This window comes from Bombina bombina, chromosome 8 (genome assembly GCF_027579735.1).
Source record: "Bombina bombina isolate aBomBom1 chromosome 8, aBomBom1.pri, whole genome shotgun sequence".
Classification (NCBI taxonomy): domain Eukaryota; kingdom Metazoa; phylum Chordata; class Amphibia; order Anura; family Bombinatoridae; genus Bombina; species Bombina bombina.
Genome location: NC_069506.1, coordinates 28,490,695 through 28,507,576, shown reverse-complemented (window position 1 = coordinate 28,507,576; position 16,882 = coordinate 28,490,695). Strand labels below are relative to the sequence as shown.

General features: G+C 40.2%; 1 protein-coding gene across 1 annotated transcript in view; it reads right to left on the bottom strand.

The window, feature by feature from the left end:
• Nucleotides 1–1,294: 1,294 nt before the first annotated feature.
• PLEKHM2 (pleckstrin homology and RUN domain containing M2) overlaps nt 1,295–16,882 on the bottom strand; it is an 84,282-nt gene continuing 68,694 nt past the window's right edge. The window contains 2 exon segments of the mRNA XM_053690244.1: nt 1,295–2,550; nt 6,749–6,865. Coding sequence (XP_053546219.1) covers nt 2,416–2,550; nt 6,749–6,865 — 252 coding nt within the window. The 3' untranslated portion in view covers nt 1,295–2,415.

Below are 16,882 nucleotides of genomic sequence, written 5' to 3'. Positions count from 1 at the left end.
ATGGTTTACTAGTCAGGGGTTAAAAGCTAGTAGCCCAGAGGGAAAAGTTAGTAGTCCACTCAATGTTAAAGACAGGAAAAAGTCAAATTTCCAAGTCGTCTGCTGCAATTTCTAAGTCATCAAGAACCACTGGAAATTTCAATCCGTGTGTGTATATGTGTGTGTATGTATACATGTGTGTATATATGTGTGTGTATGTATGTATATATGTGTGTATATATGTGTGTATATATGTATATATGTATGTGTGTGTATATGTATATATGTATGTGTGTGTATATGTATATATGTGTGTATGTATATATGTGTGTATGTGTATATATATGTATATGTGTGTGTGTATATATGTGTGTGTGTATATGTATATATGTGTGTGTGTGTATATGTATATATGTATGTGTGTGTATATGTATATATGTGTGTATGTGTATATATATGTATATGTGTGTATGTATATATGTGTGTATGTATATATGTGTGTATGTGTATATATATGTATATGTGTGTGTGTATATATGTGTGTGTGTATATGTATATATGTGTGTGTGTGTGTATCTATCTATATATATATATATATATATATATATATATATATATATATATATATATATATATATATATATATATATATATATATATATAGAGAGAGAGAGAGAGAGAGAGAGATACACACACACACACATATATATATATATATAAATTCACACAAACATACAATTTTCCTATATTGAACATTGAGTGGACTAGTAACTTTTTCCCCTTTCTGGTAAACCATAAAGATGTTTTTCCACCCCTGTATGTTTGTGAGTATATATTATATAAAATCCACATTTGTCAATGCAATGGCCCCCTGTAGCAGTGCAATGAGAAATAAATAATGTACCATTTATAGTTTGCAAAGCTGAGACATGCAGACAACAAAGTGCATAGTGGTGTATTATGTAGCATCAAGAAGAAGGTGGTTACCCTACAGAGCAGACATGCAGCATCTTCTTGGAAAAGCTACCATTTTTATAGCCAAATGCAGAGAGTTTGAGCAGAATTCGCCCTCTCTGCAGCATGAGAATCAAACATATCGCATGAATAAACGGGAAAGAACAGTGACAGTGTTTGTATTTTTTACAAAGTGTTATATTAACTATACAAGTCTTGTAGTGTCCATGGAAATATTCTGTATATGACGTTTTGGCATACACATATACATCTATTATATTTCTATAATAAAAAAAGTGAATAAGCTTTACACATACAAATTCTGCTCAATTTGAATTTAGTGCAAGGAAGAAGATGTAGCTCAGTTTTTAACCAGTTTTACTTGGGTGTGTTGTGTTAACAAATACAACAATAATGAAACAATATGTTCCAAGCTTAATAACCATCATTACAATCCTATAACATTGTGCAAATTACATTTGTGAGACACGCAGGAGGACGTGGAATTCCGTACTACTTCCTGTAATGCGCAAAGGGCTCTCTGCGCCCGGGCAAAGGCACCAAGGACTATGCATTGCTCCCATATGATGAAGTGAATTGTTACTGAAATCTCATCTTTAAGGGCTAGTATTAAAATGAAAAACAGCAATGTGTTGGGAGGAAATCTATACAGTGGCATGTGTCACTCATGGTTACAGCATTGAATAAGCATTCAAATTGCAATTTTTTTCTAACAAAATATAATGCGAATTTGAGTTGTGATTTTGCAGAGGACAGATTGTGAACTGCAGATAGTGGTGTATTTGTGGCTGTTCCCCAGTGTATCATCTATAATCAGCTTACGGTTTATGACACCCTGCAAATGATTGGTCATAGCTAGATGCTCTGCAGAGGAACACAGCAGTAACTACCGTATTAGTTATGTTAGTTTAACCTAAGAGAGTAAGATCCTCAGGGGTCTTAGCAAAAAGACCACTGTATATTGCAGCATGTTTACTTTATGGGCTTTTACAATCAAACTCCCAACAACAGAGTTAGTTAGCATAAATCAGTTGTGTCCATAAAAGACACATCAATTCTGCTTCTACCAATCAGAACACCCTCCTTACGCCGCAGAAGGTCTGATTTGTAAGTGGTAAACCAGCAGGAGACAGCATATATACACGCCAAGGCCTATATATAAATATATATTTAAAGATATACAATTCTGTTTAACAGGCATTTACAACGTAAAAAGTGGAGAGTGAGCTCCGTAATCCAGTCCAATGCCAACGTGACCACAACAACGTATTGAAGACAGGGAGGCGGCTGAGTCTTCCATTCCAGGAGAGGTAGAAGAGACACGAGGAGCAACAGCTTCTACACACGGCGTTCAAAGCTCGTCTTCCTTTGTCCTTGCTCGACTACCAGACAAGTTACCCATGAGACCACAGGGCAGCTTTTGCATTTCTACTCGTCATCTAGTGTCTTCTTGAGATTTTATCAACACCAAGGATCCCGAGAGGAGCGTCCGCGGCACAAGCTGTCACTGCGCTGCCAGGCACTGTGTATAAGTGACAAAGCATCCTCACACTTGCTCAGGGAGGCCTCCTGAATTGGCTTGTGCGGCAGATCCACCTGAAACAAAGACTGGTGTTTATATACAGATTCCACGTGCAGCTATACTAAAATGAAAGGGACAGTCAATGCAAATGTTTATTCATTAAAAAGATAGAAAATCCCTTTATTACCCATTCCCCAGTTTTGCATAACCAACACTGTTATATTAAAATACTTTTTATCTCTGTGATTATCTTATCTCTAAGCCTCTGCAGACTGCCCCCTGATCACATGACTATTATCTATTGACTTGCATTTTAGCCAATTAGTGGTGCGTCATTTACAACCCACGGGTGTGAGCACAATGTTACCTATATGGCCCACATAAACTAGCAGGCTCCTGTTGTGAAAAGCAAATAAAAAAGCATGCGATAAGAGGCTGTCTGTAGAGGCTTTTTTTTTTTTTTAATTATATTTAACTATGACCAGTAGTGTACAATACAACCAGAATGGTAACAAAACAGCAAACAAAAATACATTTCCTGATTTGCGCCACACAGGGCCAATAAAACAAGAACGAAAAAGATACAGAAGAGAAAAAAGAACAGACTTAGATTAATTAACAATCCATACTTCTTGACCGTTCAACAAGGCCCTTCATTCTTTATATACACTACTGGTTTTAAACCATTTTTACCTAAAACCTCTACACACACACCCCAGACACACAAACAAACAAACAAACAAACAAACAAACAAAAAAAAATGTCTGTAGAGGCTTATAAACAGGCAGACATTTAGAGGTTTAAATGTTATAAATTATATTCATGTAACTGTGTTGGTTGTGCAAAGCTGCGAAATGGGTAGCAAAGGCATTATCTATCTTTTTAAACAATAATTTTGGTGTTGACTGTCCATTTAAAACAAAAATAAAGGAAAATGACATAGGCGTCTAAATCTTATGTTGCTTTAAAACAACTGTCCTAAGATAATAAAGTATCAATATTACTAGAAAGACATAAGTCACTGTTAGTGTATCAGAAAAGTATGCTTCTATGCACTAATAGTGTAATAATAGGTTCAAGTATAATGCAGAAAATACTACAAAGTAATTTTTTAGTATTTTCTGCATTATACTTGAACCTATTATTACACTATTAGTGCATAGAAGCATACTTTTCTGATACACTAACAGTGACTTATGTCTTTCTAGTAATACTTTATTATTATGCTTATGCACTGCTCCTTAAAATGAACTACTACAAATATATATGAATATACATTCACTTTGACAAGGCACTTAAGGATAGACTTAAAACCTTTGATTTATATCTTTGTTCCTATTTTTCGCTAAACAAATTATAAAGTATCAATGTTGAGCTCGGCTTTCCAGAAAGTATTTAATAACTCAACTGACATAGGATACAGATGCTCAGCAGATAGGAAACACTTTTGAATAGTTTTGCAGAATAAGGTTTATTAAGCAAATGGGTAGAAATATATTGTTATACAATTAGTTATAGTCCTCAATGCCAGCCTAATGTTACATTACAGGTTAGAAAGTATATAAATATTTACTTAGTTGATCATTTAATGTTTTTTATTTATCAGAGTGTTGTTTTCTATCGATATTGTGTTGTACTTTATGCTGTATAACCTTTAGGATACAGTATAAACGATTTCAATAATTTGTCAAAATGTGATTTAAGTGCACCGTGATATAGATCTGATATACCCAAATTTCCTTGGTTAACGCTACTGAAAAATGCTTACTGCTAATTTTTTATGAATTTAGTTTTATATTCCATATATGTACGCTACAATTTTCTAAAATGACAATGTTATCAGATTATCTAAATGCAAATATTGGTATACATATTTCACACAGATATATTCAGAGAACACTAGGAATGAGGATATGTCTTAATAAAAGTTATTTATTGTAACAATAAAAATTCAGATTTGATAATATAGCATAAAGGGACGTCTCCCCATAAGAAGAGTATAGAAAATAAAAGCTAGAGCTCGATGACCATTAAAATTTGATCCCTAATAATTTCCTGCAACTTTGTATAACAAGGGACGTCACTGCCTGGTTTTTTGATCTTCTCATACGTTACAAAGTAACAATCCGGCTCTTTGATTATTCAGAACCTCTGTATTTCAGCAAAATCCTGCACTTAGTGTTTATACACGCAGGAAAAGGATATCCAAATGATGTGATGTAGTTGTTGTTAGTAGTGGAAATAACCCGGGTTACACTGTCATAACAGTTTTCCAATTACTTGAAATAAAGACTTTTGAAGAGTCACTTAATACCACTGAGGGTCACAGGAGGCCACTAAGGGTCACAAGAGTCGACGCGTTTCGCTCTATACAGAGCTTTATCAAGATACTTGTGAGTCCTAAGTGTAGATATTTATAGCTGATGCCAGACTTTGATTGGTTGGTTTTTCAGTTGATTAAAGGTGGAATTTTTTTCTTTCTCACACTGTGTTAAGGAGGAATCCTTTGGAAAACTCATACTTGTATCACAATAGGTAGTTCATCTCCCTTGTTATTACTATGGTACTTAGTGTATCCTATGAACTACCTATTGTGATACAAGTATGAGTTTTCCAAAGGATTCCTCCTTAACACAGTGTGAGAAAGAAAAAAATTCCACCTTTAATCAACTGAAAAACCAACCAATCAAAGTCTGGCATCAGCTATAAATATCTACACTTAGGACTCACAAGTATCTTGATAAAGCTCTGTATAGAGCGAAACGCGTCGACTCTTGTGACCCTTAGTGGTATTAAGTGACTCTTCAAAAGTTTTTTTTTCAAGTAATTGGAAAACTGTTATGACAGTGTAACCCGGGTTATTTCCACTACTAACAACAACTACATCACATCATTTGGATATCCTTTTCCTGCATGTATAAACACTAAGTGCAGGATTTTGCTGAAATACAGAGGTTCTGAATAATCAAAGAGCCGGATTGTTACTTTGTAACGGATGAGAAGATCAAAAAACCAGGCAGTGACGTCAGACGCCGACTACACGCGGCGGGTCTGAGTTTGCAGTCGCATCGAGGAAAGAAGCAGTGACTGAACCTGTCATAAAGGGAGAAGGTAACTCATACATCAAAGTATCACAATACTTATTTGTTCTTGCTTTGAACTGCCAAGTTTGGGATTGAATACCACACAATTTACATTGACTTTGTAAAGACTTTATTCCCGTAATAAGAAATATTTCTGTCAACAAAACACGGCGATTTGACATTTTTACTGCAAAGACTCCCTTGTTATACAAAGTTGCAGGAAATTATTAGGGATCAAATTTTAATGGTCATCGAGCTCTAGCTTTTATTTTCTATACTCTTCTTATGGGGAGACGTCCCTTTATGCTATATTATCAAATCTGAATTTTTATTGTTACAATAAATAACTTTTATTAAGACATATCCTCATTCCTAGTGTTCTCTGAATATATCTGTGTGAAATATGTATACCAATATTTGCATTTAGATAATCTGATAACTGTCATTTTAGAAAATTGTAGTGTACATATATGGAATATAAAACTAAATTCATAAAAAATTAGCAGTAAGCATTTTTCAGTAGCGTTAACCAAGGAAATTTGGGTATATCAGATCTATATCACGGTGCACTTAAATCACATTTTGACAAATTATTGAAATCGTTCATACTGTATCCTAAAGGTTATACAGCATAAAGTACAACACAATATCAATAGAAAATAACACTCTGATAAATAAGAAACATTAAATGATCAACTAAGACAATTTTTCTATATACACACATGTAGTGTTTAATATTTATAACTAGATTTCTTAAGCTTTTATTAGCGCCCTCACGCCCCCCCCCCCCCTTCTTTTCTTAGAACACGAATATAAGTCTGAAGGACGTTTTCACTGTGAGGTGTTTGGAATCACTGTTTCCAGCGCTCTACTTACTCCATTCACACCATATATAAATATTTACACTTCAGCCTAAAAATATGGCCGCACCTAGTCATGTGATCACCTATGGATGCTGCTAATGTTCCTTCTTCAATACACTGGGTATTTATAGTCTTCTTTAAGCAGAAATCCTAAACTGCAGCCTGTAGCGCCCATTAGAATACAAGTAGACAATTCTAGACATGATTTAACCAGTGCATGACCATGTACATGATACATATAGCAGAGGCAGGAACGCTGTGCCTGTCTTCAGGTCTTTGCACAGGGAACAAGCCTTTTTTTTAGCATATGCAGATATCTGCTCACCTGGTACGCGACTTTCCAAGCAGCTCCAAGCGCAGAAGTGAATCTCTCCAACTCTTGTCGGCAGCTGAAGTATAGAACCCAGGGGGGCAGGAACTGATTGCGATCCTGTGCAAACTCCTGGTAAAGACAACAGCCAAAGACTGAATATAACGGGTCTGGAGACACGGCAACACAACAGAAAAAACTAAATTTATGCTTACCTGATAAATGTATTTCTTTCTTGACACGATGAGTCCACGGATCATCATTAATTACTGTTGGGAATATCACTCCTGGCCAGCAGGAGGAGGCAAAGAGCACCACAGCAAAGCTGTTAAATATCACTTCCCTTCCCACAACCCCCAGTCATTCGACCAAAGGAAAAGGAGAGAAAGGAAGTAACACAAGGTGCAAAGGTGCCTGAGGATTAAAAAACAAAAAAAACGGTCTGAATAAACAGGGTGGGCCGTGGACTCATCGTGTCAAGAAATAAATACATTTATCAGGTAAGCATAAATTTTGTTTTTTTTCTAATGACACGATGAGTCCACAGATCATCATTAATTACTGTTGGGAATCAATACCCAAGCTAGAGGACACATAATATGGGAGGGACAAGACAGGTAACCTAAACAGAAGGCACCACAGCTTGAAGACCCCTTTCTTCCAAAAGAACCTCAGCTGAGGTAAAAGAACCACATTTATAGAAAAAATTAGCAAGGAAGGCCAAGTCGTTGCCTTACAGATCTGTTCTACATAAACCTATTTCTTGAAGGCCCAAGGCGAAAACACCACCCTAGTGGAGAGAACAGTAGTTCGATCAGGAGGCTGCTCCTAGAGAGAAAGAGAAGTGGCAGAAACTTTCTAGCCTTTATGATTATCCAGAAAACCACAAACATTCCAGAGGACTGACAAAAGACCTAAGTAGCCTGAAAATAATTCTATGAGCCTGCACAACATCTAAGTTGTGCAACAGACGTTCCTTATGAGAAAAAAAATCTTAGGATAGGAAAAACAGAATTTATGTTTACCTGATAAATTACTTTCTCCAACGGTGTGTCCGGTCCACGGCGTCATCCTTACTTGTGGGATATTCTCTTCCCCAACAGGAAATGGCAAAGAGCCCAGCAAAGCTGGTCACATGATCCCTCCTAGGCTCCGCCTTCCCCAGTCATTCGACCGACGTAAAGGAGGAATATTTGCATAGGAGAAACCATATGATACCGTGGTGACTGTAGATAAAGAAAATAAATTATCAGACCTGATTAAAAAACCAGGGCGGGCCGTGGACCGGACACACCGTTGGAGAAAGTAATTTATCAGGTAAACATAAATTCTGTTTTCTCCAACATAGGTGTGTCCGGTCCACGGCGTCATCCTTACTTGTGGGAACCAATACCAAAGCTTTAGGACACGGATGAAGGGAGGGAGCAAATCAGGTCACCTAGATGGAAGGCACCACGGCTTGCAAAACCTTTCTCCCAAAAATAGCCTCAGAAGAAGCAAAAGTATCGAACTTGTAAAATTTAGTAAAAGTGTGCAGTGAAGACCAAGTCGCTGCCTTACATATCTGATCAACAGAAGCCTCGTTCTTGAAGGCCCATGTGAAAGCCACAGCCCTAGTGGAATGAGCTGTGATTCTTTTAGGAGGCTGCCGTCCGGCAGTCTCATAAGCCAATCTGATGATGCTTTTAATCCAAAAAGAGAGAGAGGTAGAAGTTGCTTTTTGACCTCTCCTTTTACCAGAATAAACAACAAACAAGGAAGATGTTTGTCTAAAATCCTTTGTAGCATCTAAATAGAATTTTAGAGCACGAACAACATCCAAATTGTGCAACAAACGTTCCTTCTTTGAAACTGGATTCGGACACAAAGAAGGCACGACTATCTCCTGGTTAATGTTTTTGTTAGAAACAACTTTCGGAAGAAAACCAGGTTTAGTACGGAAATCCACCTTATCTGCATGGAACACCAGATAAGGAGGAGAACACTGCAGAGCAGATAATTCTGAAACTCTTCTAGCAGAAGAAATTGCAACCAAAAACAAAACTTTCCAAGATAATAACTTAATATCAACGGAATGTAAGGGTTCAAACGGAACCCCCTGAAGAACTGAAAGAACTAAATTGAGACTCCAAGGAGGAGTCAAAGGTTTGTAAACAGGCTTGATTCTAACCAGAGCCTGAACAAAGGCTTGAACATCTGGCACAGCTGCCAGCTTTTTGTGAAGTAACACAGACAAGGCAGAAATCTGTCCCTTCAAGGAACTTGCAGATAATCCTTTCTCCAAACCTTCTTGAAGAAAGGATAGAATCTTAGGAATTTTTACCTTGTCCCAAGGGAATCCTTTAGATTCACACCAACAGATATATTTTTTCCATATTTTGTGGTAAATTTTTCTAGTTACAGGCTTTCTGGCCTGAACAAGAGTATCAATGACAGAATCTGAGAACCCTCGCTTTGATAAGATCAAGCGTTCAATCTCCAAGCAGTCAGTTGGAGTGAGACCAGATTGGGATGTTCGAACGGACCTTGAACAAGAAGGTCTCGTCTCAAAGGTAGCTTCCATGGTGGAGCCGATGACATATTCACCAGGTCTGCATACCAAGTCCTGCGTGGCCACGCAGGAGCTATCAAGATCCCCGATGCCCTCTCCTGATTGATCCTGGCTACCAGCCTGGGGATGAGAGGAAACGGCGGGAATACATAAGCTAGTTTGAAGGTCCAAGGTGCTACTAGTGCATCTACTAGAGTCGCCTTGGGATCCCTGGATCTGGACCCGTAGCAAGGAACCTTGAAGTTCTGACGAGAGGCCATCAGATCCATGTCTGGAATGCCCCACAATTGAGTAATTTGGGCAAAGATTTCCGGATGGAGTTCCCACTCCCCCGGATGAAATGTCTGACGACTCAGAAAATCCGCTTCCCAATTTTCCACTCCTGGGATGTGGATTGCAGACAAGTGGCAGGAGTGAGTCTCCGCCCATTGAATGATTTTGGTCACTTCTTCCATCGCCAGGGAACTCCTTGTTCCCCCCTGATGGTTGATGTACGCAACAGTCGTCATGTTGTCTGATTGAAACCGTATGAACTTGGCCCTTGCTAGCTGAGGCCAAGCCTTGAGAGCATTGAATATCGCTCTCAGTTCCAGAATATTTATCGGGAGAAGAGATTCTTCCCGAGACCAAAGACCCTGAGCTTTCAGGGGTCCCCAGACCGCGCCCCAGCCCACCAGACTGGCGTCGGTCGTGACAATGACCCACTCTGGTCTGCGGAAGCTCATCCCCTGTGACAGGTTGTCCAGGGACAGCCACCAACGGAGTGAATCTCTGGTCCTCTGATCTACTTGTATCGTCGGAGACAAGTCTGTATAGTCCCCATTCCACTGACTGAGCATGCACAGTTGTAATGGTCTTAGATGAATTCGCGCAAAAGGAACTATGTCCATTGCCGCTACCATCAAACCTATTACTTCCATGCACTGCGCTATGGAAGGAAGAGGAACAGAATGAAGTATTTGACAAGAGTTTAGAAGTTTTGATTTTCTGGCCTCTGTCAGAAAAATCCTCATTTCTAAGGAGTCTATTATTGTTCCCAAGAAGGGAACCCTTGTTGACGGAGATAGAGAACTTTTTTCTACGTTCACTTTCCACCCGTGAGATCTGAGAAAGGCCAGGACAATGTCCGTGTGAGCCTTTGCTTGAGGAAGGGACGACGCTTGAATCAGAATGTCGTCCAAGTAAGGTACTACTGCAATGCCCCTTGGTCTTAGCACCGCTAGAAGGGACCCTAGTACCTTTGTGAAAATCCTTGGAGCAGTGGCTAATCCGAACGGAAGTGCCACAAACTGGTAATGCTTGTCCAGGAAGGCGAACCTTAGGAACCGATGATGTTCCTTGTGGATAGGAATATGTAGATACGCATCCTTTAAATCCACCGTGGTCATGAATTGACCTTCCTGGATGGAAGGAAGAATTGTTCGAATGGTTTCCATTTTGAACGATGGAACCTTGAGAAACTTGTTTAGGATCTTGAGATCTAAGATTGGTCTGAATGTTCCCTCTTTTTTGGGAACTACGAACAGATTGGAGTAGAACCCCATCCCTTGTTCTCCTAAAGGAACAGGATGAATCACTCCCATTTTTAACAGGTCTTCTACACAATGTAAGAATGCCTGTCTTTTTATGTGGTCTGAAGACAATTGAGACCTGTGGAACCTCCCCCTTGGGGGAAGCCCCTTGAATTCCAGAAGATAACCTTGGGAGACTATTTCTAGTGCCCAAGGATCCAGAACATCTCTTGCCCAAGCCTGAGCGAAGAGAGAGAGTCTGCCCCCCACCAGATCCGGTCCCGGATCGGGGGCCAACATCTCATGCTGTCTTGGTAGCAGTGGCAGGTTTCTTGGCCTGCTTTCCTTTGTTCCAGCCTTGCATTGGTCTCCAGGCTGGCTTGGCTTGAGAAGTATTACCCTCTTGCTTAGAGGACGTAGCACTTGGGGCTGGTCCGTTTCTGCGAAAGGGACGAAAATTAGGTTTATTTTTGGCCTTGAAAGACCTATCCTGAGGAAGGGCGTGGCCCTTGCCCCCAGTGATATCAGAGATAATCTCCTTCAAGTCAGGGCCAAACAGCGTTTTCCCCTTGAAAGGAATGTTAAGCAATTTGTTCTTGGAAGACGCATCCGCTGACCAAGATTTTAACCAAAGCGCTCTGCGCGCCACAATAGCAAAACCAGAATTTTTCGCCGCTAACCTAGCCAATTGCAAAGTGGCGTCTAGGGTGAAAGAATTAGCCAATTTGAGAGCATGAATTCTGTCCATAATCTCCTCATAAGAAGAAGAATTATTATTGAGCGCCTTTTCTAGCTCATCGAACCAGAAACACGCTGCTGTAGTGACAGGAACAATGCATGAAATTGGTTGTAGAAGGTAACCTTGCTGGACAAACATCTTTTTAAGCAAACCTTCTAATTTTTTATCCATAGGATCTTTGAAAGCACAACTATCTTCTATGGGTATAGTGGTGCGTTTGTTTAGAGTAGAAACCGCCCCCTCGACCTTGGGGACTGTCTGCCATAAGTCCTTTCTGGGGTCGATCATAGGAAACAATTTTTTAAATATGGGGGAGGGACGAAAGGTATACCGGGCCTTTCCCATTCTTTATTTACAATGTCCGCCACCCGCTTGGGTATAGGAAAAGCTTCGGGGGGCCCCGGGACCTCTAGGAACTTGTCCATTTTACATAGTTTCTCTGGAATGACCAAATTCTCACAATCATCCAGAGTGGATAACACCTCCTTAAGCAGAGCGCGGAGATGTTCCAATTTAAATTTAAATGTAATCACATCAGGTTCAGCTTGTTGAGAAATTTTCCCTGAATCTGAAATTTCTCCCTCAGACAAAACCTCCCTGGCCCCCTCAGACTGGTGTAGGGGCCCTTCAGAACCAATATCATCAGCGTCCTCATGCTCTTCAGTATTTTCTAAAACAGAGCAGTCGCGCTTTCGCTGATAAGTGGGCATTTTGGCTAAAATGTTTTTGATAGAATTATCCATTACAGCCGTTAATTGTTGCATAGTAAGGAGTATTGGCGCGCTAGATGTACTAGGGGCCTCCTGTGTGGGCAAGACTGGTGTAGACGAAGGAGGGGATGATGCAGTACCATGCTTACTCCCCTCACTTGAGGAATCATCTTGGGCATCATTTTCTCTAAATTTTGTGTCACATAAATCACATCTATTTAAATGAGAAGGAACCTTGGCTTCCCCACATTCAGAACACAGTCTATCTGGTAGTTCAGACATGTTAAACAGGCAAAAACTTGATAACAAAGTACAAAAAACGTTTTAGAATAAACCGTTACTGTCACTTTAAATTTTAAACTGAACACACTTTATTACTGCAATTGCGAAAAAGTATGAAGGAATTGTTCAAAATTCACCAAAATTTCACCACAGTGTCTTAAAGCCTTAAAAGTATTGCACACCAAATTTGGAAGCTTTAACCCTTAAAATAACGGAACCGGAGCCGTTTTTATATTTAACCCCTTTACAGTCCCTGGTATCTGCTTTGCTGAGACCCAACCAAGCCCAAAGGGGAATACGATACCAAATGACGCCTTCAGAAAGTCTTTTCTATGTATCAGAGCTCCTCACACATGCCTCTGCATGTCATGCTTCTCAAAAACAAGTGCGCAATAGAGGCGCAAAAATGAGACTCTGCCTGTGATTAGGGAAAGCCCCTAGAGAATAAGGTGTCCAATACAGTGCCTGCCGGTTATTTTACATAATTCCCAAGATTAAAATAATTCCTCAAGGCTATGGAGTATAAAATATGTTTATATATAAATCAATTCAGCCCAGAAAATGTCTACAGTCTTAAAAAGCCCTTGTGAAGCCCTTTTTTTCTTTCTGTAATAAAAATGGCTTACCGGATCCCATAGGGAAAATGACAGCTTCCAGCATTACATCGTCTTGTTAGAATGTGTCATACCTCAAGCAGCACTGTTCCGCCAACTGAAGTTAATTCCTCTCAACAGTCCTGTGTGGAAACAGCCATCGATTTTAGTAACGGTTGCTAAAATCATTTTCCTCTTACAAACAGAAATCTTCATCTGTTTCAGAGTAAATAGTACATACCAGCACTATTTTAAAATAACAAACTCTTGATTGAATAATAAAAACTACAGTTAAACACTAAAAAACTCTAAGCCATCTCCGTGGAGATGTTGCCTGTACAACGGCAAAGAGAATGACTGGGGAAGGCGGAGCCTAGGAGGGATCATGTGACCAGCTTTGCTGGGCTCTTTGCCATTTCCTGTTGGGGAAGAGAATATCCCACAAGTAAGGATGACGCCGTGGACCGGACACACCTATGTTGGAGAAAAGGAATAACCAGTTCCTTATTAAAATCTCTGTCCGACACAACTTTAGGAAGAAAAACTGCCTTATCTGCCAGAAATACGAGATAAGGAAAACCAAACTGAAAGCTGAGAGTACTGAAACCCTCTAAGCAGAATAAACTGAAACTTTCCAAGATAACAACTAAATATCTATGGAAAGCCTGGACTCAAACAGAGCTTGAAGAAAAGCTTTAAGATCAAAGCTAAGACTCCAAGGGAACAACTACCTCAGACACAGTCCTGAATCGAACCAGGACTAGATAAAAGGATTTGGACATCCAGTACATCCACCAGACGCTTGAGTAGCCCAAATAGAAAGAGACAAAACCGTCTCTTAAGGATACAGACAGATAACCCCTACTCAAGACCCACCTGGAGAAAAGATAAGAGCAATGGGGACCTGCCACATCTTATAGAACCTTTCTAGTGATAGGCTTACAAATCTGAATCGGTCTCGATAACCGATTCCAAAAACCCATGTTTAGCTTAAAAAAAAAAAAATAATTGAACAATCTCTAAGCAGTCAGCCTCAGGGCAACAATATTTGGATGAAGGAAGGACCCCTGAAATATAAGATCCTTCCTCAGTGGAAGTTTTTCACAGAAGTAGAAAACAGCATCTCTACTAGATCCACCTACCATATCATGCGAGGCCACGCTGAAGCTTAGTAGAAAAGCAATGCTCTCTCCTACTTGATCCGAACAATGACTCTCGAAAAAAGAGCAAACAGAGAGGGAGGATACGCTAACCTGAAGTTCCAAGGAACTGCCAGAGCATCTAATAGAGAGGCTAGAGGATCTTTGACCTGAAACCAAACTTGGAAACCGAACCCCATCAGAACCCAATCTGGTATCCCCATTTGGTAGATAAGTTGGAGAACACTTCCAGATGGAGTTCCCACTCCCAGGAATGGTAAGTCTGTCTGCTTAGATCCGCTTCCCAGTTATCCACCCCAGAAATGTGGATGGCCGAAAGACAGTAACTGTGAGCACCCGCCCACTGAAAAACCTGAACACGTCCTTCATAACTAAGGAACTCCAAGTTCCTCCCTGGAGGTTGATAAAACCACAGGGGCTATGTTGTCTGACTGAAACCCGAAAACTGGGCTAAAGACAACTGAGGCCAAACATCAGAGCATTGTAAATCACTCTCAAATCCACACGTGAAGGGGAGAACAGACATCTCCCAGGACCATAGTCCCTGCGCCCTCAACGAAACCAGGCCCCTCCCCAGCCCAGTCGGCTGGTGGCGGCAAAAAAGTCTCTGGAGCATGAGACCCGAGACCGATCCCAGATAGAACCATCACGGGAAGAGACAATCCGGACAATCCTTAATTGACCCTGCAACCCGCAGGTTGCTACAGAACTCAGTCACAGTGCATTAGCATACTGAGCTATCTGTCCGGCTCCACCATCAGAGCATGCACAACTGCAGAGCTCTCAAACTATATCGAGCAAGGGAATGATGTCCATAGAAGACACCATCAGACCAATCAACTCCCTACACAGAGCCACTGATTGTCAAACAGTAGACTGAAGGGAAAGGCAAAAAGAGGAAAAATTATAGTCCCTACGCACCCTACCCCTGTAGCTGGAGCAAGGGAACTTCTTTTCCAGCTCCACTGCTATTCGTGGAACTAAGAAGACAACAAAAACCTCAGAATGAGATCTTGTTTGTAGAAAGATACCAACAGGACGTCCAGGAGAGACACCACTGCAATCTAAGAATCGAATTGCAGCCCAGAATGAGAAAACACTGGGATCTGTGGCAAAACCCTTGTTGGCCCACAACTGAAAAAACTTGGCCAGAAGGCAAAACTCATAAATTATTAGAGAATTGAATGGGAACCTAAGGATACACATCCTTAAAGTCTGATGTCAATATAGACTGACCCTCTTGCACCAAGGAAGGAGGAGTGAATAGTCTCCATCTGTAAAAAAACAGCACTCTAAGAAACTTGGTTAGACATTTACTGTTCAAATAGGACTAAAAATTCCCTCACTTTTACGTGAAAAAGGAACTAAACCCTGTTCCAAAACTAGAACAGGAACAATTACTCCCATGGTGGAAGATCCTGAAAACATTTCAAGAACGCCTTTCTTCTAATCTGGTCCACAGATAATCTTAAATAGGACCTGCTCCTGGGAGGAAGAAGTTGAATTCCAATTCTTAACCCTGGAATACTATATCTACATTCCGTTAGGGATCCAGAGTATCCTGTTATCCAGGCATGATAAGAACCACAGGAACCAATCCTGGCTTGGGGGCAAATCCTACATGCTGAATGAAATATAGCTGCAGATTTCCATAATTACTTCCCCCTGATCCAAGACTGACTGGGTATCCAAGAGGATTTGAACTTCCCCAGCTTGGAAGACAAAGGGGAAAAAACTTCCTGAAGTTACGAAGGAAGCAACATAAATAAAAGATTGGCCTAACAGCCCTTCTGATCTAGATCTCCTCATGGAGTCTTCGAAATGGAGTCAGACAAGGCATTGCACCAAAGAGATGATGCAATTGTCCATAAAAACTTCCATCCTTAAAAGAGCATCTACCCTCTATACAGGTTGAAGAACTCTAACCAGAATCTTTAGTAATGACCCCTACTACTTTAAGCATCATGTGCCATGAAATTTAAAGGAGACAGCTTATTACTGACAGGAGAAGGGGAGAAAATTCTCCTAGCATAGTCGTGCACAGAAAAAAAATCTTCACAGCTGAATCCCAGAATATATTAAATTCTGAATATAGACAACAACAGGGAAGTCGAGGTCTAACTAGAAGCCAACCTCTTAATTAATACACAAAGGAGTCCAGGCTGGATTCTGAAGAGAACTACTTCAGCGCCAAATGAAGGAATTATACTGACCGAATCTGCTTTAACCCTCAGATGCTACCGACTATCCTCCTCAAACACTATAGGTGGGGCAATATGTGTAGCAGTAAGCAGCGCAGAAACCTTACTATCTGACTTGTTAATGTTCCTCTTGCGATTTCCCCTTAAAATAGGAAAAGCAGAAAATGCCACAGATACACGAAGATACCTGGGGGCAGACAATTCTGCAAGCAAATAACTCCTCCAGGAGATTGAGAGGAACTGCAGGGCACTGCATGCGACGCCCTACAAAGTCTTGGGATGTTTGAGGAAAAAAACTGTGGCACAGTCTAAACAGTATCATCCAGAGAGGCATAAGGTTAAAATTTAACTCTTGGGAAATAATTATTTAAAATGACACTGTCACTTTAAGATTGTAGAGAC